Consider the following 25824-nt stretch of genomic DNA (forward strand, 5'->3'; position numbering starts at 1 on the left):
TTCTAACTCCTCTGTCAACAGAAAAGAAAGACAAGACAATGACACAAATTTGAGTGAAATCTTTATTTTTTTTGTAAAATGGAAAAGGAATCAAGATCACCTGATTTTACAGTATCCTGCATATGGAGTACCTACTTCATACAGTGCAGAAATTGAATGTGTACAGTAAATATATACTCATTTGGTCAATAAGCATGTTGAAACTGTTAAATCAACCCGACAGTGGTCAATAACCTGTAACTCTGTAAAAGGTAAGTAGACGAAACATCAAAATGGAAATTAAATGTAAACTTATTATAATGACAGGCAACCCCAGGTGTCGTGTTAAAGTTCAGTGCTATGTATGGCATTTTAATGTGAGATTGCTTACAATGTTAATCCCTTTAGAAACAAAAATCCACAACATGATTGGTCAGTTTACTTTGGCACTGAGCAACAAACCAGCAGCAGTCAAACTTCACTTGGATGTGACAGACAAGTTTGAAGACATGTCTGTTTTATGTTACTGAAATACTGACTGGCCAAACCTCTGTCAAACTGGCCATATGCAAAGATTTTTAAGTTCATTGCTGCAAAGCCCTCGTGGCCCGAACGATAATAAAATGTAGACAAAGTAACACAAGATGATACACTATGACAGACACATAAATATAAAGGTGACATAAGATAAATACTGATATCATATCAAAATGTTGATAAGACAAAAATGCAACATTCTACTTCAAACACGTGTATTATCCACAGGTTTTTCTACTGTTTCCAAATTAGTCAATGCAACACAGAAGACTATTGCAGTCCTTAGGTAATTGCACCCTAGGTAGATGGGGGTGGCTGTGTGTGTGTGTGTGTGTGTGTGTGTGTGTGTGTGTGTGTGTATGTTCATGTTTACATGTTTGTGCACAGTGAATGTGTGCGTGTGCATGTGCAAGAGTGCACTCGTGCAGGAAAATGAGCAAACGTGTGCATCACGAGGAGCTGCCGTGTATGATCTTGGGGCATTTCTCTGGAGGTATGCAGTAGTTGTTGTGCAGAACCAGACCAGCAGGACACTGGCAGCCTGGAACACAGGGCTTGAAGCAGTGGCTCTCTATCACCCCCAGTGGTACGTCAACGTTAAAGCAGGTTTTAGGACAGGGAGGACCGCATTCATCGAACACAAAGCCTCTCTCCACTGGACAGCCAACCGCTATTGAGACACAATGGCAGGGAGAAAACACAAATAATAGATTGAGAGAATTGGTGGGGGTAAAAAGAGAATAGGAGGCTTATGCATCATAACAGGTAAGCAGTATTAAATAATCTGAGTTCTGTCAACCTCTATTGGTGACCAAGAGGAATTGCAACAATATTGACCTGCTCTAAATTAATTTTCTGCTCAAAACAGAGCAGAAAGTGAGTTCTGACAGCCAGAAATCTCAAGTATTTTTTTCTTGTTATTGTCACTAGCATTGAACATTGAGCTCTATTAATCCTTAGCAGGAATATGTGCTTCAAGGAAGTAAAACTGTTACTTATTGCTGCTTTGACAGTTTCATCATGAGAAGTAACAATGACTACAGGTGCATGTGTGCTCTCCTCACCACACAGCGATGGACTCCTCCACTGCAGTTTGACCCCGGCCTCTCGACACTGACCGGCGTAGGCCTCCAGAGTATCACACAGACACTCATCAGTGTTGGAACCGCAGGCACAAAGGTCGTACACACAAGCCCCGTACCACGGCTCAGGAGGCACCACCCGATGGCAGGGCTTGAAGACAGCAGACTTTAGGACCTTACAGCGGGCATTAGCCCCCTTCCTGGCCTGGTAGCCTGCATCCTTACAGGGGTCGACATTCTCACCATGGCGACAGGATGAGAGGGAATGGCTGCGGTTCACCACCTAAAATGATGGCAGATGTACATGGATGGAGTTATGGATCCAAGGAACTGTAGCAAAGACTTGTGTAATCTGTATCATAAGTAATTATTTATTGTTAATAAAATTATGGTTATACTGATAATGATTATTGTTAGATTTTTTTACCCTCCAGCTGTTGCCAAAGTCTGCTTCTGACAAGCTGATCTGTCCGCTGGGCATTCGGAGATCATCCTGGTAGTAGTTGTTGAAGTTTCCACACAAGCCACAGGTGTGACCCTTATATGAGCCCGGCACACTCACTTCCAGGTGTGAGCGTCCACTCCACAGCACCTAAAGATGGGCAAGTGGTAAGTGTGTGACAGCCTTGCAAGTGTCCAATAAGCGACTGATAGTATGTGCAGGTGAGTGTGATCTACCAAGACATGAAGAAATACAGGAGAAGCTCTGTACCTTCAGGCCAATATTAGTGTTAAGTAAGATGGTGTTGGTTTGGCGCTCTACATAGATGTAAGGTTCTTTGAGGAAGGGCAGGGTCACCACCTTATCATTGACCTGAAGATAGTAGAAATGTGTCAGAGGATTGTGAACCAGAAACACAAACACAACTATGCATCCACATATGCAGTAATTTTACACACAAACCTTCACAACCCAATCCTGGAGAAGCTGCACTGTGACATTTCCTATAAACACGGTCACTTCTTTAGTCCAGGACACTCCTTTGCGTCCACGATCATCATTAGTAGCGTGAATACTGCAAAAACAAATAGGACTTTAACTGAATGGGGAATAAAAATGGAAAGTATTACTCTTTCTCACACTTTATTTCAGCACTTTATTTCAGACAATGTGTCTTTATTTAAAGTGTTATTTACAGTTACACCAAGTTATGGACTGTTTTTGAGATGTGCATTTACTGTTCATACACCTTTCAAGACTTTCACCAGACATCATCAGTACACACATATGAGGTAACCATGGTAATCCCCTCACCTGAAGTCTCCACCCTCACAGTCTTGAGCCAGCACATATGTGCACGCCCCTTGGAAGTGCAGCATGCGGCCATCAAAGGTACGGTAATGAGGGTCTCCGAAGGCAATGCAGGTGGCTGGGCGAGGCAAGCAATGGGGACAACACAAACCTGGGACAACTGCTGGCATTTCATCCTAAGAGCAAACACACACAGCTCAGGCATGCATCCTGCGCCAATGTAAGTAACCCAGAGGAGAGCCAGATGGAAGCACATAAAATTCTGCAAAGTCAAAATGCAGCTTTGCAGAGTGAGACAGAATCAAATTACTGCTAAGAAATGTCAGACAAGTAATGTATTTCAACAGAGCACTGATGTGTGAGATTGAACCCTGAAGAGTTAGATGGGAAACAGAAATCATAGGAGCATTTCAGACTCTGCTATAAAACTGACAGAGAGAGAGGGGGAAAGAGTGTGTGTGTGTGTATGTGTGTATACTGACTGTTGCACAGGTGAGGGGAGGGCAGCGTTCACTGTGACAGTGCACGTCTCCAGACACGCAAGTACAGCTGGTGCACTCATCTACCTCCCATTGTTCATTAGACTGATAGACTGTGCCCTGGTACGTGCATGACACCCCTGAGTCTGCAACACACACGCACACATAAACACACACAAAATCTATTAGGGACAACATACAGGAAACACTACCTGTGATGCTAGCCGTGTTGGCTGGCTGTAGTACCTTGGCAATCATAGCAGCATTTCCCTGGAGTCTTCACTTGTATCTGGCCGTCCAGACACACCGCAGGTAAACACTCCTCGATGCTGCACTCAATATGGCCCAGCTGAGGAAGCAAATGGCAAGAAAACAGATTGCTATTCCTCCATTACAAACTGTGTTTTCACTTGAAACACTGCATGATCAATTTGTTTGTGCGGCTCACGTTGCAGGTACATGTGACGCAGTCGTCATCACTGTCTGTCCAGCTGCTGCCGCTGGGCACGCGGATGTTCTGAGTCTCAATCACACAATCTGAAGCAAATACAGCAACATGCATGTATGAATACACAGTTATGCTCGTTATACCAGTTAGAATTAGGGCACATGTTCATTGTTCACATCTTAGAATACACGTGGCTACTATCCATATTATACATTATATTAATGTATGTGGATGTACAATCTAAGTCTGGACACTGTCCTTGAGGGAATATAAACTGCTGAACTGCAAAAAGTGAAAATCTAATTCCCTCTGGAACATGCTGAAGTTTTCTTTTTGTTCCATTCAGTTTTTAATTTTGGCACCTCGGCTAAATGAGAAGTTGTGTGTGGTGATTTTGTCCATGAATTTCGTCCGCCAGTGAGGGCAGAGGGAACAGAAAAAGGGAATGATGGCAGTATCTCACCTTCACACACAGGACAGCATGAGTCTGGGGGGGTGAACTGCTCATTAGGAGGGCAGGTAAGTGGTGAGCAGCTCTGGTGAAGGCAGGTCCAGGTCAGGTCCTATAAAACAGACACAGACACAGTATCATCAGAGATAGTCTGTATCTCACTGAGAGGTAAACTAAGTAAGAATTTACTGTCTTACAGCACAATATCAACTTAATATATTTATAGGGGATCAATACAACAACTTCCTGGCCCACACTCACTGTTTCATGGGAGTGTTTTTTGTTTCTTTATTAGAGAATCAAACAATAGATTTGCAATCAAAAATAGATTTGAGAGCAAAACTATTGAGAATGTGTTATTGCAAGTAAAAAGTGATTAAAATGTGAATCAAAAACTGTTGTTTGCAAATCCGAAAGTTTTGTTTGCCAATTCAAAAGTAAAATTTGCATTTTAATCACAAATTTATTCTACTTGCAATAAAACATTTTTTGATTGCATTGCGGTATAAATAGTTCTTGAATCTATTTTTTTTATTATTATTATTGCAAATCTATTCTGTTTGATTGCATAATAAAGAACTCATTCTATTGTGAAAACAATAATACCAGGCTACCTAAACTGTGATAGAGATTTGCTGATGTAGTTGAAATTCCATTGTCGCAGTTAGAGGTAGTCATAGACTGTGTACTGTCCCTTTAAGGGTGAATATTAATAGCATAGACACCTACAGACTCAAGACATGATCAGGACTTGGAAAAGGTTGCTGCTGTGATACCTTGCACTGGCAGGTAAAGCAGGGATCGTCAGTTGCCAAGACTTCATTACCGATCAGTGTAGCTGTGCAGTTACTGAGAGGCTCTACACACACACACACACACACACACACAAACATAAATGTTACCAAGCTGACTGACAGTTCAGCAAATAGTATAGTATATATGTATACTGTGAAATGCACTTTGAAATGCAGTTTGACTGTGAATGTACTCACGTGCACACACAGGACAGCAGGAGTCCGGGCCTGAGAACAGGATGTTGTTCTTAGGACAGTCCACTAGACTGGGACATTGCTTACGGTAGCATCTCAAGTGCTGCTCTCCATCCGGCATCACCTGGGATTCACACAGCTGGGATTAGAGTGTAACCCTGCATGATTTCATTTGATTTACTAGCACTGCAACTACATCTTCAGCTACATCCACGGCAACTACTTTGGAAACAATTTCAGAAAATGCTTGGCAAAAAGAATACATATAAGCCAACAACATAAACAAAACAAAAAAATGTCACATATCACAGCCTTAGTGACAGGCTTGTGTGTACCATACCTCACAAGTGCAGATCTGACAGGGGTCATCAGCTGGTTGGAAGCTGTCTCCTGGGCCGTACACTCTGCCCTCAAATACACAGTCTACTCAAACACACCCGTATGAAATGATCAAACACCACAACTCTGGGTCAAACATCTATTCCTAATAGTAATATGCACACCTAATCTGTCACAGAACAAAGTGCTTTGTATCCTTTTGCAGCTGGATGAATTGTAAATAACAGGACCAGACCAGATGGATGTGTGTTACCTGCACACACGGGGCAGCACTCCCCAGGCACACTGATAGTGTTGACACAAGGAGACAGACAGCGTACTTCAGAGCAGGTGGTCACCCCATCCACACACATACAGGTCATACAGGGGGTGGAGTCTGCGAACCAGCTGCTGCCCTCTGCATGCTCCTCTCTGTCATACACACAACCTGAGCAGAAGCGTTGTGTCACTGGTCAAATTTTTCCCTCCTGTGACTAAGGTTCTTACTGGGTGATGGTGTTACCTCTGCAGCGAGGGCAGCAGGCTCCTGGGTCAGTCACTTGATGCATACACGCCAGCTTGGGACACTCAGGAGATGAACACCGCACCTCGCCGCCCTAGAAAACTCACAGAGATTAGAACATAAACACAATGATATGGAGGAAAAAGACAATCACAGTGATAGGGAGTGATGAATCAGACCTGGCAGATGCATGTCGAGCAATGGTTGGAGCTGAGGGTCCATTTCTGGCCGTCACTGTACTCCTGTCCATCCAGCATACACACTGCGAACGGGAGAAAGAGAACAAGGAGGGAAATTACTGAAGTAGTAGCAGCTGGTTTGAGGTAGAGTTTGTGCCTTTATGACTAACAGTATAAAAAACAAAGTCAAAATAAAGTATAACTGTGAAATTTCAATTTCAATGGAAATCATCGCCCTAAAATTTTTTGAATAAAGCAACCTTTGAATAAAACACCTATGAAACTTGTCCTCTAAATCATGCTCCAAAAAAATTGAGGTCATTTTGCAAAAATGCAGTTTGCAAATCCATGGACAAATCCATCATCCATTAGAAATTAATAGTAAATACATAGGCCCACAATATCAATATCAAACAATCGCGAAGTACCTGTGCACTCTGGACAGCACTGTCCTGGCTTGGTTACAGGTTGGGCGCAGGGTGTTGGTGGGCAGAGGACAGGCACACAGGTGACGGTGCCCCTGACACAGGTGCAGCGCTGGCAGGGGTTGGAGGAGAGTGTGAAGGTGTGTCTGTGAGCGTGGACCACACCGTCATACAGACAGGAGTCACACAAAGGACAGCAGGTATCTGATGGAACCGGATGGGAGCACTGGACTGGACAAGGTCTCTTTTGACAGGTCACCACCTCATTCTGACAGAAAGAAGCCGGCGGCACATGAGAACAAGAGAGAGAGAAATAAGAAAAAAAAAAAGGAGAAAAAAAAGCGATCTTAAAATGAGGGAAAAATTAATTTCAGAGAATTTTATTTAGTGAAACTACTTAGAGTTGGGCCATTTACACTTTCATATGATTTCTTATGAATCAACACATGACATTTTCAGACTAACCAGACAGGAGCACGAAGAGCAGGAGTCAGAGGGCGGTGTGAAGGAGGAGCCAGACTGATACTCCCTCCCCTGATGCAGACAAATGCCTGTGCAGACGGGGCAGCACTCCCCTGGTGGGGTCACTGGATGTGCACATGCAACGCTCGGGCAAGATGCAGGCACACATACCACTGCACCATTCTATACACACACACACACACACACACACAAACACGATGAGGTTGACTGTATTTCTTTACAAAGTAACTTGCACAATTGCACAATGTTTGCATAGTTTAGGCAAAGTCAGTGAAGGAATGCTACTTAGCCTATTCATGTGCAAAGTACAATAAATATCAGGTACTCTTCAGATAGGAGAATAGTAAGATGCTCACATTGGAAGGATTCATACCAGGTTATGTAAACCCTGACATAACCTGAAGTACAGGTACAGGTACCCTGATAAAGGCAACATGTGAGCTCAAACATTTTAGTGGTAAGCCTTATCACAATAAAGACTTGAGGTTATTCAATACTGACCCAACCAACTGCAGTGGGTGCCAACAATTCAAAACATTGTGTTGGTGTGAACAGTTCATTTGCATTTTGGTTTTAGTCCAACCAGGTGCATCGGTGAGATCACACGTCACCATGGTGATTGGCACGGTAACCCGCCATTAAGCACTGTACCACAAAATTTAATTTCCGCTGACTACAAAGCTGTTAGTAGGATAATTATAGCAGGACAACAGAAACAAAATCAAATGTTAATAGATTTGTGGGAGCAGTTAGATCAGAGATGTTTAATACACAGCTGCAATGTTTCAGAAGCCTCTCTTTCTTTCTTCTTCAACAGGCAGATCCGTTAAAAGTAACATCACTTTTAATCATTTCAATGAGATCCCCATTTTCTTAATAAGCTGACAGTTTGTTGTTACCTGGACAGTTTGAATTATTATGATTTGTGAAGGGTGAAACAGGGCAGAGAGAAGGAATGATGTGCAACAAAGGGCCTGGGCTGGAATCAAGCCCAGCTCGCTGCGGCTTATCCTTGGTATTATGTGGTACACGCTTGCCACGGTGAGCCACCAGGGCGTCCGGTAATTTTCTAAACTCTAGAGCCAAATGTCAACTTTTGGATTGTTGGGATGAAGTTTGCTGGGTCAGTGTGGATCAGCATTATTCTTCACTTTGGTGTATATCAGACCTCTAGTTCTCCAGAGGTCCAAGACACTTAATAGAAAAACCTGACTAACTTGTTTGTTCGCTTCTCTTCAAACTTTGAATCTTAGCAGTTTCCCAGGATGGAATTATTTCACCTAAAAGTCTATAATGAACATATATATATTTTAAAAAATCTGTGCAGAGTACCAGGCAGGAACAGTGCTGACAGCGGTCTGTAGGGTGTGTGAAGCGTTCTCCACTGAAACAGTCCCGTCCATGAAAACTGCAGCCATCACACACTCCACACCCACAGCCGTCCAGGGCAGGGTGAGGACATGGCACAGCGGGGCATCTTCTTTGCGTACAAACCACTTCACCTCTCTGTGGAGACAAAAAAAAAAAAAAAAAAAATCAGTGACAGGTGTAGGTGTGATGATATGGCCATGAGTCACTCACCCAGAGGTAGACGCAGCACTTTTCCCACTTACTGAGCATGTGCAGTCCTGACACCCTCCTCTTCCTCCAGGAAGGACCTGCCCATTGACGTAAGTCACACCTTGGAACAGACAACCTACACACAAAGCAAAGCCGTCATTATTTACATGAGCACAGTCCTTGTGGCGTGCATTATGGTATGTGGGGAGGTGGCCTACCATCACAGACAGGACAGCCACATGGGTTGGAGACAGGGTGAGGACAGAGGACTGCGGGACACTGTTTCTTCACACATCGCACAGAGCCCCTCTATGAAGGAAGACGACAGACATCAGCTTGACACACTGTCAAAGTAGATTACTCAGTGCGCATGTGTGTGTGAATGGATGTGAGTGTGTTTGTGCTACCTGGCAAGTACATTCAGAGCAGGGGTTGCTTGGGTCAGGGATGGACTGCCCACTGGTGAGGACCGCTCTGTTATAGAAGCAGCCTGTCAAGCAAAGATATAGTTTTTTTTTTTTTTTTATTGCTTTTTATGTTATGAGTGTCTACATGTGTGTACATTCATTAGAATACTTAAGCTATTACTGCTTTGCTGCCCTAATACCAATCAGTATTTTTTGGGTTGAGCAAGACAACAATGCACCGTAATCTTCCAATGAACCGTATAAACACCTGAAACTCAAGCAGCTCATCATAATTTTGGATTTTAAATGCAAGATAAATATTAAATCTGTTTGATTATCTATACTCATGCCATTAACTGGTTTTGAAATGGCATGGGTGTAGAGTTTTGCAATTATTATTTGATTCAGGTTCAGCGTTTTTCATTTTTTTAAATTGTGTGAGTGTAAATGTGTGAAGTGCCTTTTTGACCGGGGTTTACTTGAAAAAGATATTTGTTCTCAGAGTGGCATTGCTGGTTAGATCAAACATGAGTAAAATATCCAAAAATAAAACATACGGTTGCATTCTCCACAGCATTGCCCATGCGGGGTGTAAGGGTGGCTGCAGTCGCCATAGCAGGGTAACTTGGTGCAGATGACATCACCTCCATAACAAACACATGTGCGACAAGGGTCCTTCCCATCGACAAACTCAGAGCCATCGGGATATTCTTCACCATGATACATGCAGCCTGCAGACAGAGGGAGGCAGGAGGAGAAAAGGATTACAGACAGGAAGAGCATCATCCTTCTTGCCTTCTTGTATAAATGGTGGATTCAAGCATACATGGTAACATACAGATAGAAGGCCCCTCCAACTTTTTTTCACTCACCATCACAGGCTTTGCAACACTTTCTCTGGACTGGGTTTTTACAGTTGGAGGGCGGACATTGCTTCCTGTCACATCTGACCGAGCCCTCACGACATGTGCACACTCCACACGGGTCTGACACGTCATCCCAGATCTCCCCATTAGCTCGCTCTAGCCCGTTATATAGACAGCCTGCAGAGTGAAAGAAATGTAGACGCAAAATAAGAACACAAAATGAGTCTTTTTGTGATCATAGCTGACATCATGTAATCAAAACTGCTTTGTCTTGCCAGGTTGTGAAGCTTTTACCTTCACATGTCCGGCAGCACTCCTGTGAGATTGGGTGAGAGCATGGGGCGAGGGGGCAAGGCTTGCGTTGACAGTGAACTGTCCCGTTACTGCAGAGACATGATCGACAGGTGTCAACTGGGTCGTAGAAACGCTCTGTGTGTCTATACGGTCGCCGTTCATACACACAGTCCGAAGGAGGATCTGAGGGAACATCAGTGAAAACTATGAAAAGTAGTGACACGGCTCTGCTCTGAGTAAATCACTCATCTTATTGCCTCAGCATTCTGAAAATGTGCATGTAAATTTGCATATTGTTTGTCTTCCACATTTGCTTCTCCAAGAAAAGACCATGCATGTATGCAGTTATGGTGGAAATCCAAGACAATGCACCTTCCACCAGCCCATGAACGCAGCATAATGGATATGGCTAACAATTGGCATGAAGGAAATATCAGAGCCGGATCAACACCAGCATCAAATCAACTGTATCATGGGCAAAGGGGCTTCTCTCCTAAGATTTCAACCCAAATCAATTCATAAAAAAAAAAAAAAAAAAAAAAAAAACATACGCTACTACCTTTACCTATATTTCCCTCTCTCATCCATCTTCAAATTCTCAACTCTCTTTGTGTGTAGTTTCTTACCAGGACACTGGGGGCAGCAGTCCCCAGGCAGAAGGTTGGGGTTGGAGCATTGCAGGGGTGGGCACCTCTTCATCAGACACTGGACGTTGCCATTCTACAATAAACACAACACAGATCTGATTAAACCCTGGCCTCAGAGGAACCACAGGTGATCAGCACAACATGGTCAGATTATGATTGTTAGTAAACTTACTATACAGTTGCAGGTCCTGCATGCATCAGTAGGATGAGGAAACTCCTGTCCATTGGGGTATTCCTTTCCAGCATAGCTGCAACCTGAAGCAGAGTAGTTTAATGTGTAACAGTCACATGTTACTGTGTGTGTGTGTGTGCGTGTGTGTGTGTGTTTATTCCTTTATTGCAGTGATAATTCCTCACCATTGCAGTTGTTTTGACAGCATGTTCCAGCCAGAGGTGCGTTACAGTGAGGATGTGGACACTGTTGTGGATAACAGTCTATCCTGCCACTCACACACTTACACTCCTCACACACACTCACAGGGTTAGGAAAAGCCTCCCCGTCCACTAAAACACGGTTTTCAAAGGAACAGTCTGGGAGAGACACACAAAGCATATTGTTACTGCGCTGATTAACTGTATGTAGCAGAACACACAAAGAAAAAATGTGGAACCATATTGTACCATGTCTGCTGAGTGTGTGTTTGCAAACCTGGGCATTTAGGGCAGCACTCTCCAGGTGGTGTGTGTGAGTTGGTACAGTTGAGTGGTGGGCAGGGTCTTCTCTTACACTCCACAGTGCCGTCCTGAGGAGGAGGCAGAGTGTGTCAGCGGGATCAGAGATGGAAACTGTGTGTAAGAGAACAGAGAGGAGTTCTCACCAGACAGGTGCAGATGTGGCAGGGCTGATCAGGGGTTGTGAACCTCTGTCCGTTGCTATAGATACGATCATTATAGGTGCAGCTGTCACACTCTGCACAACAGGAGCCTTGAGAAAAAAGGAGATAAGGTAGAGGATATGTAGACGCAATATCAGACGCACGCACCAAGAGAATCTCACACACACACACACACACACACACACACACACACACACACACACACCCTTACCAGTGTTCTTATATACACACATACACACTCCTACCAGTGTTCCTGGTGGGATACAGGCAGTCCGTTGGGGGACACTGTGTGTGTGTACACACAGTTTCTCCATTCACACAGGTGCAGCTGGAGCAGGGACCCTCAGGGTGCCACCGGGAGCCCTCCTCATACTCTAATCCTTCCAGAACACACACTAATGAAAAAGCAAAGGTTTCAATATATTATTGATGAGCTTTATGTGCATGCATGTACACATGCATGTGTCTATGAATGTGTGTGTGTGTGTGTGTGTGTGTGTATATATTTGAATACCTTTGCAGATTGGACAGCAAAGATGTGGGTCTATAATGGGGTTGGAGCACTGGAGAGGAGGGCACCTCTCCTCACGACATATCACATTTCCACCCTACAAAAACAACACATGCACACAATATAGATAATGAGTGCATTTACATTTAGAAGTGTGAGGATACACACCTATGAACGTAATTATACAGACATCAATCACTGTGTGCTGTAAAGAATATAATAAAATGCAATAAAAAGTTTAAAAACAATGCTCTACATGTTATTCTCCAAAACAGTTATATAAAGGTATAGAAAAGGTCTCCAGCCATGACAAATATGGTAATTTTTTTTTATATATATTGCTCCGTACACATGGCTATCGTAACTATATATTAATTTAAAAAAAAAAAAAAAAACATTACAGATTTCAGCTTTATGCGAAAATGAAACAACTTTTCTGCCCTAGAGGGTGAAGCCTTACCAGAGAAAGTCTTGTTTGTCCATTGAATAAAATATATTGTGGAGCATTACTAGTTCAAGTTTTTTTTTCATAGGTTTCTATACTTTTTCTTGTGAATGTGCAGACTTACCTTACACCTGCATTGCAGGCAGGGTCCACTCCCAGGAGGGCTGAACACTGCACCATCAGCATACACCCTCCTGTCATATTCACATTCTGTAGGTGCACAGACACAACACAAATATGCAGTTACTTTATGTTTGCTCAAGCTGAAACAGAGTGGAAACTACAATCCTGATGCAAAATGAAAGAACAAAGAGATACAATAGAGGAAATAATAATACACAGACCTATGGAAAGTACATTTTTTAAAATAAATTTTCAATATACTGACCATCACACGTGGGGCAGCACTGTCCCTTAGGCTTGGTTGGATGGCTACATCGTGGTGTGGGGCATGATGCATCTGTACGCTCACAAGACACTTCACCTGCCTAACAGACAGTGATGAGGAAGGACTTGTCAAAGGCTAAATGAGATCCAGCATTTTTCACAAACATTCAGCTGCTGTTAGAGACGAAGCTCGGTCCAAAATTTCGGAATTTGAGAAAAACAGCCCCATTTTCACCCCTTATACCCATTAATTTATGAAAGAATAATTGGCTTTGAAAGGTTTTCTCGCACCCTAGGGTCATGAAACTTAGCCAACACAACAAGAGTTTTTTCAGTTTTCCAGTGACAGGAAAATTACATAACAGCACATAGTGTTCCCATTTCACACTCACAGAGCAGCGGCAGCGGAGGCAGGGGTCAGCTCTGGAGGAGAAGCTCTGTCCATCCAGATACACCTTTGACTCATACTCACACTGCTCACACCTGGATGTTACACACACACACCATAATTAAGAAGTTTGAAATTTTTGTCTTTCAGTTTCTTCATGAAAAGCCTACATCCAACTTTACACAATCACATCATGTATTGGAAAACTTATTGTATCACTTTCAAAGTAGAAGTTCAGTGAGTGATTGATTTGTTACCGTGGACAGCAGTCTCCTGCACGCTGGACAGGGTTTCGACAAGATAGGGCAGGACAGGCAACGGGAGAGCATGCCACATTTCCATTCTGGGAGAAGGGAAAAACACACACTTATTTAAATAAAACACAACAACCAAACTGATGAAAAAAAAAAGATTAAAAAATTAAGATCAAGATCAGCCTACAATACATATACACTCCTGACAGTGGTCTTCAGCAGGGATCACAGCTCCATTAGGATAGTCATGACCGTTCACACCGCAGCCTGCAAGACACATGAACACACACACTCTATACATCTGCGAGCCAGTGAGGACGCACAATACTGCAGTGAAGTAAAGAAACCCACCGTGGCAGACGGGACAGCAGGTATTGGGTGGAGGAGAGGCAGGGTTCCTACAAGGGGTGTGGCACCTGTCCCTCTCACAGTGAACACGGCCTTCCTGGTGAGAGCAAGAGATTGAAAATGCCACGAGAGATGAGCGAGGTTATTTGAAGGAATAGGAGGTGAAACTGGCAGAGAGTTAGCAACACACCAACCTCACAGTGGCAGACTTCACAGGGGTTTTCCACTGATCTCCACTTGCCTCGGTGCTCGTACCGGATACCGGCATGGACGCAGCCTGCCAACATGTTTTTAAGCAGATAATTACGCTGTTCTGCTATCTAAATCAAACATTCTTGTGCATTTTCGTGTCATGGACCCCCAAACTGACACCCACTTGATAAGATTCTGGGCCAGAGACCTTGTATAGGAAAATGTTGGTGATGATGTGTTGATTTCTTATTGCACTGTCAGCTGAGTAGGTGGACCAATAGTGATGACAGAGAAAATTACACTGGGACAGTATTCTTGTACATTCTGTGTTTGGGAAAACTTGTGATGAGTTAAACAGTGAAATTTAATTATTCTTCCTTCTGGCGGGAGCGCCTAAAAACCACAGAAAGACCATTCGGGGTGCTCATACCTTAGTTTTATAACTGGTGGTCTAAAAAGAAACAAAAACAAAAACAAAAACAAAAACAAAAAAAAAAGTGGAATGAGCATAAAGCTGGACCAATGATGAAAACCATGTAGACTCAACCACTGAATTTCGTGCTTATTCCACATTATTTTTTTGTGTAAGTTGAAACTAAAAGGTTCTCACTTCAGTGCAATTTCACACAGTACACCTTTAAAGAGAACAAACATACAGAGCACCACTGCATCTAATTAGAGGATTTTTGGGTGATGTACAGTGCAAAGACACATTTACGTTGTTTTTTTTTTTTTAATTCATGCTCACATTGAGATTTGTGTATTGTTTTCTGTGTTACTGACCTCTGCATCGTTGGCAGCATTCTCCAGGTATAATTTCCTTTTCTGTGCAGTCAAGTACATGGCAGGGATTGGGATAGCATTGCCGTTGTCCACCCTGTTGGCAACAGGTGTATTATCAAGTGAAACTACCAGGGATTTTGAATGTTTGGCCAGTTTACTATAAAATAACCAACCTTTTACATTGCAATAAACCATTTTGAAAACTATGCGGGGGTACAAAAGATTTAACAACATATAATTAAAATTGATTTTCAGATATAAATTTTTGTTTGAAACACCCAACTTCTAATGTTTTGCTTCTGTGACAAACAAAGTCATCAACATTCATAAACCACAGACATGATAATTGGCTGGAAACATTTCCCCTGGGACTATTTTCTGGGGTGGAGAGACCATTTCACTCCACCCAATTTCAAGCCATCAAAGCACAGCAGTACTGCTGCTTTCAGGAAAACTAATATGGATGACTTTATTACAGTGATGGAATACTGGTGTGAAGAAAATTTGAAATCGCTGAGAGTTCATTTTCATATTGAAGTGGAATAAATGGAAACCACTGGCTGGATAAAAAGAAGCAAAAATGAGATCGGACTGCTAAAATATGACTACTTGCTTTGGGAAAAGATTAGCAGAAACATGAGGTATATACATTTTGCAGATGTTAGGCTAAACATGCAAAATCACTAGTATGGTCCTTTAAGCCTTGATATGTGGAATGTGTGTGTGTGTGTGTGTGTGTGTCTGTGTGTGTGTGTGTGTGTGTGTGTGTGCACTCACCCCACAGGTACAGGTTTGGCAGCCATCTATAGTGTTGTACGACACATTATGGGGTTTGTCATCCAACCCACACCCTGAATAGGAGACATGGCACAAGTTACAGAGTACATACAAATTTGCATGGATGTGTGTGTGTGTGTGTGTGTGTGTGTGTGTGTGTGTGTGCCGATTATTCATGGACAGAGAAAAGGTACTTGGAAATGAGCTTGAGTGTTACAGCTAGTGTCTCCTCCTGTCCTCTTTTCACCACCGTCTTTACCAGCCCCTCTTTCTCTCTCCTTCAAATACGTATTTCCTTCACCCTTTCTCTAGGTCACTGGTGAACATCTGGCTCTGCTCTCCAGTAATGACAGAACAGCCTGGTCCTGATGTAATACACATGCATGCTCACACACACACACACACACACACACACACACACACACACACAAACACACACACCATGTTTTACGAACCATAACTATAAACAGACGCGCCTGCAGCCCTCCAGCCGTTAAAGACTACCATGGCCAAGTCTATTAACACTGAAACAGATTTACTGTAGGAAACAGAGACAGACAAAGAGATAGAGACAGAGAGAGGGAAAGGAACTGGAGACTTTGTTACGATGCCAGTTTCAAGTTTACGGAACAAAACACAATCAGATGTGAACTCACTGCCACTTCTTCCCATTCTGTGGCGGTCTCTTTTGGTGGAAACTTTATTTAGAATAATGCATATCTAATACGGAGGGGCAAAGTCGCTCAAAAACTTTTAAAAGGCTTTCAGTGGGCTCATCAGTTATTATTTTTGCTTAGCTTGGTCATTTCAGCGTATAATCACTTTAATGAAGACTAACCAAAGGACAGAAACAATGTGTTTGTGTGTGAGAGAGGGGAATAATCACAGAGCGAGAGAGGCTAGCGAGGCTGCCTACTGTGCCACCAGCCAACAGGCATTTCCTCTAGCCAACCAAGCATGCATAAGATCAAAGTGTGTGTGAGAGTGTGTGTCTGAGAGTGTGTATCAACTGGGTGCCGCTGGAGTCTTAGTAGGGAACACGCAGAAACAATTAAGCAGAGGAAGGATGAGAAGTGAAGACAGAGACAGCAACAAAAGCCAAAGAGGCGGGACAAAGAAGATGTTGAGAAATAACTCACAGAGAGGGACAGTGGGCCGTGTGGGCACACTTTCTGTCTATATTATGTACTTTTGTACAATTTGTACACTAAACAGGACAGAACCCATTTTACATAATGTTTGCAAGTGGGTGTCTGGGGGAAAGAAAGAGGGACAGAGTCCATAATGAGGCCACTCCAACACCAAAATCCCTCTCCTGCAGCACATGGGAAAGAGCTACTTCCTTTAGCACAGACATCAATTAGAGTCATTTTGTACAACAACTGTACAATACAGAGAAACGTAGGGCTTAACAATTAATCAATCGAAATATTACTGAAACTGTAGTATGACCAAGTGCAATATTCAAATTGCAGAAACTGCAATCTTTTGATACAGGTAAAGTGTGGCAAAATAGCATTTTAAATGAAGTATTGCATTGCTGCAGAGATGCTATGCCTATTCTCCAGATGCACAAAAAGATGCAAAAACGATCATTCCCAATAAAATCGTAAATCATATTGCGATTGCATTATCTGTCAAAATAACCAGAATATAACTTTTTTTTGTTTACCACGTTTGTTCGGCCGTAACATGAAGCAGGCAGAATTAATATCAAATATGAAAGTGCCAGTAAACCCATTTGCAATGAGGTATGTGAATCCAAACATATAGCGTGCTGTGCTATTATAAATTGGCAATGCATAAATGTTTATTTCGTTTGAGTCAAATAGTCTCATTCCTGTAAAGTCTCATCCTTGTCCATGAGGTGCTTCCTGTGACTCTTGCGTCAACACAGAGTGACTGCACTGAACTGTCTGTCTTCTTCTCACTTCCTGGGAAAATGCTTCATTCCTCCATATTGTGTGGGACAATCCAGTGGTTACCATTCATGGCATATCACATGACTTCTAGTGACTGGATCCAGCCACTCCGTGAAACAGGAGCCACAGTTGTGCATATGGCAAACAGCCTCCGGGTATCCATGGCAACGAGCCTGGCGGCAGAGGTCGGGGCAGGTGATTGGCGCAGAGCCAAGGGGACAGCCACTGAACCAGTAGAGCTTGAAACACAACCTGGTGTTTCAAGGGAAAGCAGATAACAATAAAATAAAAGACGGGTTAATTGAATTATACTACCTCTAACTATCTTCTACGTCACTACTGGCATTTTTCTTCTTGTAAAACCAATACCTGTGATCGGGTGTGACTGGCAGCCATATGTCCTTGGTATTCTCAGTAGCTGCCATAGCAGAATCATCACTTGGAGCCTGTTTTTGTCCTGCCCATTCTTGCTCTAGTCGACTGATCAGAGCACGGCTTTCTTCAGGATCAAGAGCCATCCAGTCTTGTGTGGCCCAGTGTTGGGGAAGGGAAGTGATTGGCGGGCAGGTGCGCGTTATGCGGTTTAGCGCTTTGGTGCTGGACGACATCAGCTGCTGTTGTGTGTGAAAGTAGAACCGTAGGTAGTGAGGCCCGTTGAAGAACCAGTTGCAGCTGTCTTTGTCGTAACCATCCATTCGAAAGCCAAATGCGTCGAAACCACCCCGATCCAAACCAAACGGATTAAACCCATAGATACTGTAGCCTCTGTTGCTGAAGAACTCTGACATGATCTTATCCCTTTGCATCTTTGTCTTTTCAGCATTCTCCTCCTCTCCATGCTCCTTCTTCCTCTCTTTCTCTAAGATCCCATCATAGCTCATGCCAAACCAGCTCACATTGGAGCGGTTGAACCCATAACGGTTGAAACCAGACACATCATATCCCTCCCTATCGTTGAAATCACGATTAAAGCCATCTCTGCTGTAGCCCCACCGATCCCATCCACTATGGTCGTAGCCGTCACGATCATATCCATGCGGGTCGAACCCATTGCTGTCAAAGCCATCGTTATCAAATCCACTGAGCTGCTTGTCAAAGCCATGCTTGCCGTATCTCATAGTGCTGTAGTCGTCTGTGTAGTCACTTCTTAGTGTGTGGGTGTGTAATGACGTCACATTGCAAGGTGCACCGATGGTTATGGGCACATATACAACGCATAGCTGCTGCTGTGAAAACATCACATCATCAGGGGTAACATCAAAAGGCTTCATCTTCACATGCCTATGCTTTGCAGGGTAGTGGATGTCACTCTGAGCATGGTCGTTTCTAGGTGCTTGTGTGTCTTTATAAATTTGCCAGAATTCCTCCGTATGCTGATGTTTCTCTTGCCACTGCATCCAGAGCTTGTCCATGAACGCCATGTGTGAGAGGTACAGAGGGTCGTAAGCAGCCAGAGGAGAGGCCATATGACCCCCGACCCACAGCCTAAAGAGCCCAGAGAAGGCCTGCAGAGACTGGGACAGCAACAGGAAGTCTCCCTGGTTCACAATGCTCTGGACAGTCACTGCATCTGGCAACCACACCTAAGGGGAGCAGTGGAAAATAATTAGACAAACCTGGAAACAATGACTAACAGCGGGAATAACATAAGTAAGAAGGATGCAGATAGATACATAGAGAGTGCTGTAATTCTGGCTATTAGATGAATACAAGTTTTTAATCAAACCGAGGAGTTGAAACTCCGTCTCAGACAGGGGGACCAGCGAGAACGGGCCGTCCAGCTCTGAAACGGATGATAGGAGACACAGCCTGAACCTGGTTCGCCATCTCCTCCAAACAGCCCAGCCTGCCAGGCAGCTGAGGTCTGCATCAACCCAGAATCCACCGTCCACTCAAAATATGGGACCGCCAGCTGGCATGATGACAATGACTGCAGCTCACGCTCCACTAGCCGCAGGAAATAGCGGTGCCAGGGCAGGAAGAAAGGATGGGCACCTGCCTGAGGGGAGAACTCAGCTCTCAACAGCGCAAATCCCTCCCATACACCTTGACACACACATAAAAACAAGTAAACCAATGGTCATGGACAAATATACAGATAATTTAAAAATGTGCAGGACAGAAACAGACTCCAAGGATTTGATTCGCAGGTGTACCTGGCTTGGTGTGGAGTTTTCTCACCGCTCGTTGGTACAACTTCCTCTCTCTCATCGTGAGGTCTCTGATTTCTTTACGCTGAGTCAGGTATGTGCACACGCAGTCAACTTTGCCACCACGTGTGCATATGCACTCTTCACAGCCTTGCCTGAACCTTTCCCCGTATCTCCAGAGTTGGCGTTGAGAGATGCATCCACAACCCGCACCGCAGCTCACTTCAGAGCACTTCCCTCCACGGGAGAAGCTCACGGCCTCTCCAGTGAGGTCCTTCACCAAAGCCTGGCACTGCATCAGGGAAATGTACTCACAGGTGTAAACAAAATCCGGATCCTCATTGCAGTCTACCCGTCCACCGTCTTGGTCTTTCTTCGATCCTTCTTTTCTCGCGTTCTCCCTCACATCGTCCAGTTCAGTAAGGTTAACGTCTATGTTACTGTACCAGATTTCATCCTCCAAATTATGCAAATCATAACCTCCGAGTGCGCTGTCCACATAAGAAATGTTGTATCCATGTTGACTGTAATCCTGGCGGCCACTGGAAAGGTCCTGCTTTGATTTACGGATGCAGCAGGCTCCCAACATGCACTGATCCCTGCAGGCACTGAGGGAAGGGAAGTTATTGCTGCTGTTTCCCGTACAATAGAGGAACTCCTCACAGAAGCCAGAGGTGGGATTAAAGGCCCAGCGACGCTGAATCGACCTTACCCCCTGACAGTTGTTCTCTGGCCTCGGCGTCCAACATGCCTAGAAATGAGGGGTGGATACGGTGCCTCTTATCCAACCTTGTCCCTACTGGAATGCTTGTAGCTAGTACTAAAAAACAACTAAAGCAAAGCGCAGCACAACTATTGCAGCACGCTAACACTACACTACAGCCAAACCATGGGCAAGTCAGCAGAGAATCACAAGACTGATCTAAAAACTGTTTAGCAGCTACATTAGTACACCACTACTATCACAGCACACAGCGTTATAACACGTAGCAGAGCACTGAAGTAACAGAGACAAATAACTAAAAGGAAAACGCACGGTGTGAAACTAGGACAAACTACGACGACAGGAAAGAAGAGAATTTCAAACCTTGGTTTTCATTTGCGATTGTGACCCACCTCAAGCATTTGATATGTTCTGGAGACCTGTCAGGTAACCAAACATACAATAACTGATATCAAAATGACATACTACTATGAAGCTGGGGCTGAACAATAAATCGACATATTGCTGAAAACGCATGGTGATGTGACAAAATGCTGAAGTGAATGAAGTATTGTCGTGCTACAGAGACACCATGGCCTACAAAGTGTATTCATTTGTATATGTTTGTTTGCAAAAATCACATCAGCAGCAGCATTTTAATAGTTTTTTTCAGTGAAAGCGAAAATTATGATGCAAAACTAAATTTGTGAATCATATGGCAGTATTTGTCAAAAACAACAGCAAAATGACACACAGCCCTATATGTAACACTGAGGCATACACACGTAAACAAACCCAAACACAATTCTATTTTGTAATGAGTAACAGATACAGACAATAGGAACTAGAGAAGCGACACACACACATTTTTTGCTGTATGACTACAAGCTAATCTACTAAAAGTCTAGTCTAACACTCTAAGCCACTACTCCAGTCTGCTGGTACCTGTCTCAGCTGTCTGTGACTGTGACACAGCGGTCCCTTGGTGTTGGGGGGACAGGAGCAGCGAAACCCCGCAGGGTCGGAGGTCGAGGCGAAACACACACCTCCATTTTGACAAGGGCTAGACAGACAGGGGTCTGGGAGAGGAGTAGCCATCTGCAAACTAGCTACTTAGCATCAGTTGGATGTGTGCGTTAGTTTGTTAAGAGTGTGCTTCCATCAAAGATTTCAATATGTTTGTGTTTGCATATAGGTGTGTGTTCAAGAAGGAGGGAAGGAGAGAGAGAGAGAGAGAGAGAGAGAGAGAGAGAGAGAGAGACAGAGGAATATGGAGTGAGAGAAACAGAGAAACAGACAGACAGAAGCTGAGCCATTTTTACCCTTGATGTTATCCTGGCATATGACCTTTCCAGATGTGCAAGTGCACACAGTGTTCAGGTCAGTCTGCCAGTGCTGGCCATTCTCCATCTCACGTCCCTCCCATACACACCGCCGCCTTACACACTCACATCCTTCCAAGTACTGTACACGTGACTGCAAGGCTGCATTCTGTTAAAAAAAAAAAAAAAAAAAAAGTCGTGTTAAATCCCATCATGTTCTGCTCTGTTGTGTCCCGACCCATCATGTCCCACATTGTCATGTCACCTCATCTACAATGAAGTTATGTGACATTGTATTTCATATCTCACATATGTTCATATCATATAATAGCCTGATTATATTTATTTAGATATTCTGAGAGTAGTGGGCACCTGATCTTTGACCATGTCCAGCATACGAGCCAGCTCCTCCAGCCTCTGCTCCAGCCCCCTTATCCTCTCCTCCTCCTCCTGTGCCTGGGAACCAGACTTGCTCCCTGGAGGAGATCCAGGAGGCCCCAGGACCACACCTCTGAGGGGCTGATCTTTCTGGAAATCCTGGGGATAATGGCTGGGTTGGTGCTGCGCCCTGTGGGGGGTTTGGAGTTTACTGTTGGAGGCATCCGTGTGGAATATTTGACTACTGTCAGCCAAAGAATCCGGGCTAAGGGTGTCTGTGTGACGAGATGGAGGCAGAACATCTAGAGAACGAAAGAGAGAGCAGTGGCTGTGAAAAGAGGGAAGTGTAAAAGAAAAAAAGCCTTGAATAATTGCTGAACAATTAAAACAATTATTGTACATGGAGAACTAAACCGAGGAGGCCTAAACAAACAATGTTTGTAAGGACTTTCCCCATGAGGGAGTCAAAGGATATGACCTAAGATAAACATGGATGCATGCACAGATCAAACAGGGTGGTCCAGCTTCAGGGTTTGAACATCATGAGAATGAGACGTCTGTGAAAACTGGGGTCTCGCTGCTCATGATTGCTGTTCAGAGAGCTGCAAAGTGAGGACATGGCTATTTTACACTGACTTTTTAGAAAACCTTGTCACAAACACAAACGCAAAGTGATAAAAGACACAGTCAATTGCACCATTCCCAATACATGAGCACTCAGAGACAACAATAAAAAAATATACAGATGAAGCAGCTGTGGAGAGCCAGAAGAGAGGGAACAAACAGCGGTGAGAAAGGAGAGCGGGCGGAGGTGAAGACAGAACTAACTCTGACAACTGCAGCCTCTGGCATAAACTCTGACCACATCGGGAAACCCCCACAGCGTGCTGTCAGGAACAGATGCATAGGCACACATGCACACACACAGAAACATGCTTGGATATTCACACAATCAGAAAATCCATCAGAGCTCTCCAGTGCCCTTTGAAACCATTTTAAAGATCCGAGTGGCTGCAAGGAGGACATTTATAGGGTCTCATAAACATCAGACACAGCACATCTGTCTATATCCTCTGAGTACGCACTGAGAAAATGGGAGATACCCTGATTATCTTTCCTTGTACAAATGTTTCTTTTTGGGCCTGCTTTTGTGTGGGGAAAACCTTCACATAATTTAAACTCAGTCTGGTACACAGATAAATCTTCCCTTTACCTGTAATATTGACACAGTGCCACGGCCGCCTTAGATATGCTCTCATGGAGATCTCAGCTGTCTTCAGATATCCCTACATAAATAAAAAAAAATGGAATTGAATGGAAGCATAAGAATTAGCAGGGTAGAAACAATTGTAAATTCATCAAAGTACACCGATATGAGGTTCGACTGCTAAACTGTGCTTTTGTAAAACTGCAAGTGGCTTGTAGTGTATAGAAACATGTCAAACCCAGCTGTCTTTTTCATTTTTCTTTTTCTTATCCGCAAAATAAAAATGGACATATTGGTAAAAGGAACAATACTGTCCTTTATGTGTCACATGTATCCATGTATCAGCATTACAGGAATATGCAGAGTTGTGTGACATGTGCAACAAACTCACAACAAATTTGCTTTTGCTCTCCCCTGGTGTGCTGGCGAGAGTGATGACAAGGTCTTGTGGCAGCGCCAGACCGATCCTCTCTTCTGGTTTCCTGTGCAGAACCACACGTTCTTGACAGTCTACAAACAGAATCAGTCTATCAGGCTCCAACGCCAGGGCCAGCTGTACCCAGTCTGTCCCAGAGAAGGGGTTTCCTCCAGGGAAGTGCAGGCTGGTGAGGCCCCGAGCTCCTGTCCCGGCCTGGTAGTCCAAACGCAGGGTGTTGTTAGGGATGGAGGAGAAGATTTGGAGAATGGGGGAAGATGCGGAGGAGAAAGAAAGCAGAGTGGCGCTGGAATCTAATGTCTGACGTGCCACTAAATGTACCCCCATGCTGCCCTGAAGGTTGGAGAAGAGGAAGTGGGAGTATTCACGAGGAAGGGTGAGGTGAGGTGCTCTGGGGCGGAGTTTGTAAACCAAGGTGCCGGGATGCTCCGCCAGCACTCTGGACACACCTTTTATTGGGTGGGACATGTTTAGTGCAGCCAGAAGGTCAATCACTATAGGGGACAAATAAAACTGACAGTCAGAGTTTACACAGACAGCCATCAAACAGTCGAACATACACACACTCACACACACACATCCATAAAAGCACCTACATATCCATAACCTAGATACCCAAAAGTGTGTGCATGCGTGTGAGGTCGTGCCCTCTCTTTTCTGTGTGGTTTCTGGGTCATGATGTGTGTGAGACTGTATAAGAGGGCATCAGAAAGAGGCCATTCATCGGCCCTTCACACATGGCCGCCTCACTGACCTCAAACAGCACTGAGGCATCACACAGCACTCATGGGCCAACATGATAGGTCTGATCTGCCTGTCCTCCCAGTGCAATACAGAACTTTTAAACACTCCTAAAACATTGGGCCCTTTCTTCAAGTTACAAGAGAATACTTTTTGTGCAGCTTGATTTTGACAAAATAGCATGACAAACTCACAAAGCGTCCCTTATTTATCACTGGAATTACTGAATAAGCATATCCTGCATTGTGTCAAGACGCGTGACTTTTGCAGAGTCTACAACAATGTCAACCTACCATTCTCGTGGTTGTGACTAAGATGATCTTGCAAAGACAGAGGAGCAATCCAAAGCAAATGTATCTCCAGAAGCAGAAGCGTCTTCATCACTTTGAAAGTCTCCATTGTCCAGACGCTAATTGGACAACCTCGATTGCAATCTAAAAAAGTTTACGTAAGTTGCAGGCGAGCGAGAACATCCCGAATCATCATCTTCCTTGGAGTTGTTGCTGCTTTTTTTTTTTTTTTTTTTTTTTTTTTTTTTTTGGTTTTAGTAACAAAAACAAGATGCGGTATGTCCAAGATGTCCTTGTTGCTCCCAAATAGACGTTTTTCCCCCCTCCGCGTTTTGTTCTGTCAAAGGGCGCGCAGGGGAAACATGAAACATCTGGATGCGGGCAGGGTCAAGAAGAGAGCGTCACTTCTCTGCAAAATCACACAGTCACATTCCCCCTGGGGCCGCGCACACTTTCGCTGCATGGTCACAAAGGATCTGGGTGTGGAAGAGGCACAGTGACCACTTCAGAAAAAGTTATCATTTATATTAGCTGGCAGAAGACTACATTATTAATGTAATATAACTAAAAAAAAATAATAATAAAGAAAAGCCAAACAAAAAATCCAGGTGTGCAGTGTGTGTGGTCACTGGCTTCTCTCTCTCTCTCTCTCTCTCTCTCTCTCTCTCTCTCTCTCTCTCTCTCTCTCTCTCTCTTTCTCAGGGTCCTGGCTCGTTCAGTTTCCAGTATCCAGAAGGAAAGCTCTGGAGAGTCTAGAGCAGAGTCCTTTCTTCCTCTGTTGTTCCTCTGTTTTAGTGAAAAAAAAAAAAAAGTCTCCCCACCCTGTAGTGCTCAG

At 43.9% G+C, this 25824-nt stretch overlaps 2 protein-coding genes across 2 annotated transcripts; both read right to left on the reverse strand.

Annotated features, from left to right (window-relative positions):
* Positions 1-874: 874 nt before the first annotated feature.
* On the reverse strand, positions 875-25758 carry kcp (kielin cysteine rich BMP regulator). Its single transcript, XM_030053887.1, has 46 exons — positions 24993-25758; positions 23914-24452; positions 23529-23601; positions 22310-22617; positions 21938-22106; positions 15841-15914; positions 15064-15157; positions 14283-14365; positions 14092-14185; positions 13928-14007; positions 13744-13829; positions 13491-13581; positions 13100-13199; positions 12836-12921; positions 12270-12363; positions 12001-12150; positions 11738-11844; positions 11569-11662; positions 11277-11450; positions 11092-11174; positions 10899-10992; positions 10273-10455; positions 9985-10155; positions 9670-9843; positions 9113-9195; positions 8924-9014; positions 8759-8841; positions 8478-8651; positions 7128-7307; positions 6666-6930; positions 6238-6320; positions 6059-6152; positions 5810-5983; positions 5558-5640; positions 5221-5341; positions 5005-5087; positions 4241-4340; positions 3778-3866; positions 3576-3678; positions 3333-3475; positions 2854-3026; positions 2503-2614; positions 2311-2412; positions 2026-2190; positions 1581-1881; positions 875-1186 (listed from the first exon to the last, which is right to left on the reverse strand). The coding sequence occupies exons 1-46, from the start codon at positions 25096-25098 to the stop codon at positions 966-968; spliced, it is 6330 nt and encodes a 2109-aa protein (XP_029909747.1). The 5' UTR covers positions 25099-25758; the 3' UTR covers positions 875-965.
* Positions 16579-21818, reverse strand: LOC115360760 (uncharacterized). The gene is made up of 6 exons (XM_030053889.1): positions 21561-21818; positions 21029-21055; positions 19919-20663; positions 19489-19808; positions 18132-19345; positions 16579-18014 (listed from the first exon to the last, which is right to left on the reverse strand). The coding sequence occupies exons 1-6, from the start codon at positions 21711-21713 to the stop codon at positions 17822-17824; spliced, it is 2652 nt and encodes an 883-aa protein (XP_029909749.1). The 5' UTR covers positions 21714-21818; the 3' UTR covers positions 16579-17821.
* Positions 25759-25824: the final 66 nt, after the last annotated feature.

Source organism: Myripristis murdjan, chromosome 6 (assembly GCF_902150065.1).
Source record: "Myripristis murdjan chromosome 6, fMyrMur1.1, whole genome shotgun sequence".
NCBI classification, from domain to species: Eukaryota; Metazoa; Chordata; class Actinopteri; order Holocentriformes; family Holocentridae; genus Myripristis; species Myripristis murdjan.

Coding starts and splice junctions, on each gene's coding strand:
- LOC115360760 (XM_030053889.1), bottom strand. CDS start 21,713: ATGGCTACTCCTCTCCCAGACCCCTGTCTGTCTAGCCCTTGTCAAAAT. Junction 19,809..19,918: donor AAAACTCCACACCAAGCCAG/GTACACCTGCGA, acceptor GTGTGTGTCAAG/GTGTATGGGAGGGATTTGCG. Junction 18,015..18,131: donor CCAGTCACACCCGATCACAG/GTATTGGTTTTA, acceptor TTGAAACACCAG/GTTGTGTTTCAAGCTCTACT.
- kcp (XM_030053887.1), bottom strand. CDS start 25,098: ATGGAGACTTTCAAAGTGATGAAGACGCTTCTGCTTCTGGAGATACAT. Junction 14,186..14,282: donor GTGAAGTCTGCCACTGTGAG/GTTGGTGTGTTG, acceptor TGCTCTCACCAG/GAAGGCCGTGTTCACTGTGA. Junction 7,308..8,477: donor GTCAGCACTGTTCCTGCCTG/GTACTCTGCACA, acceptor GTGTGTGTATAG/AATGGTGCAGTGGTATGTGT.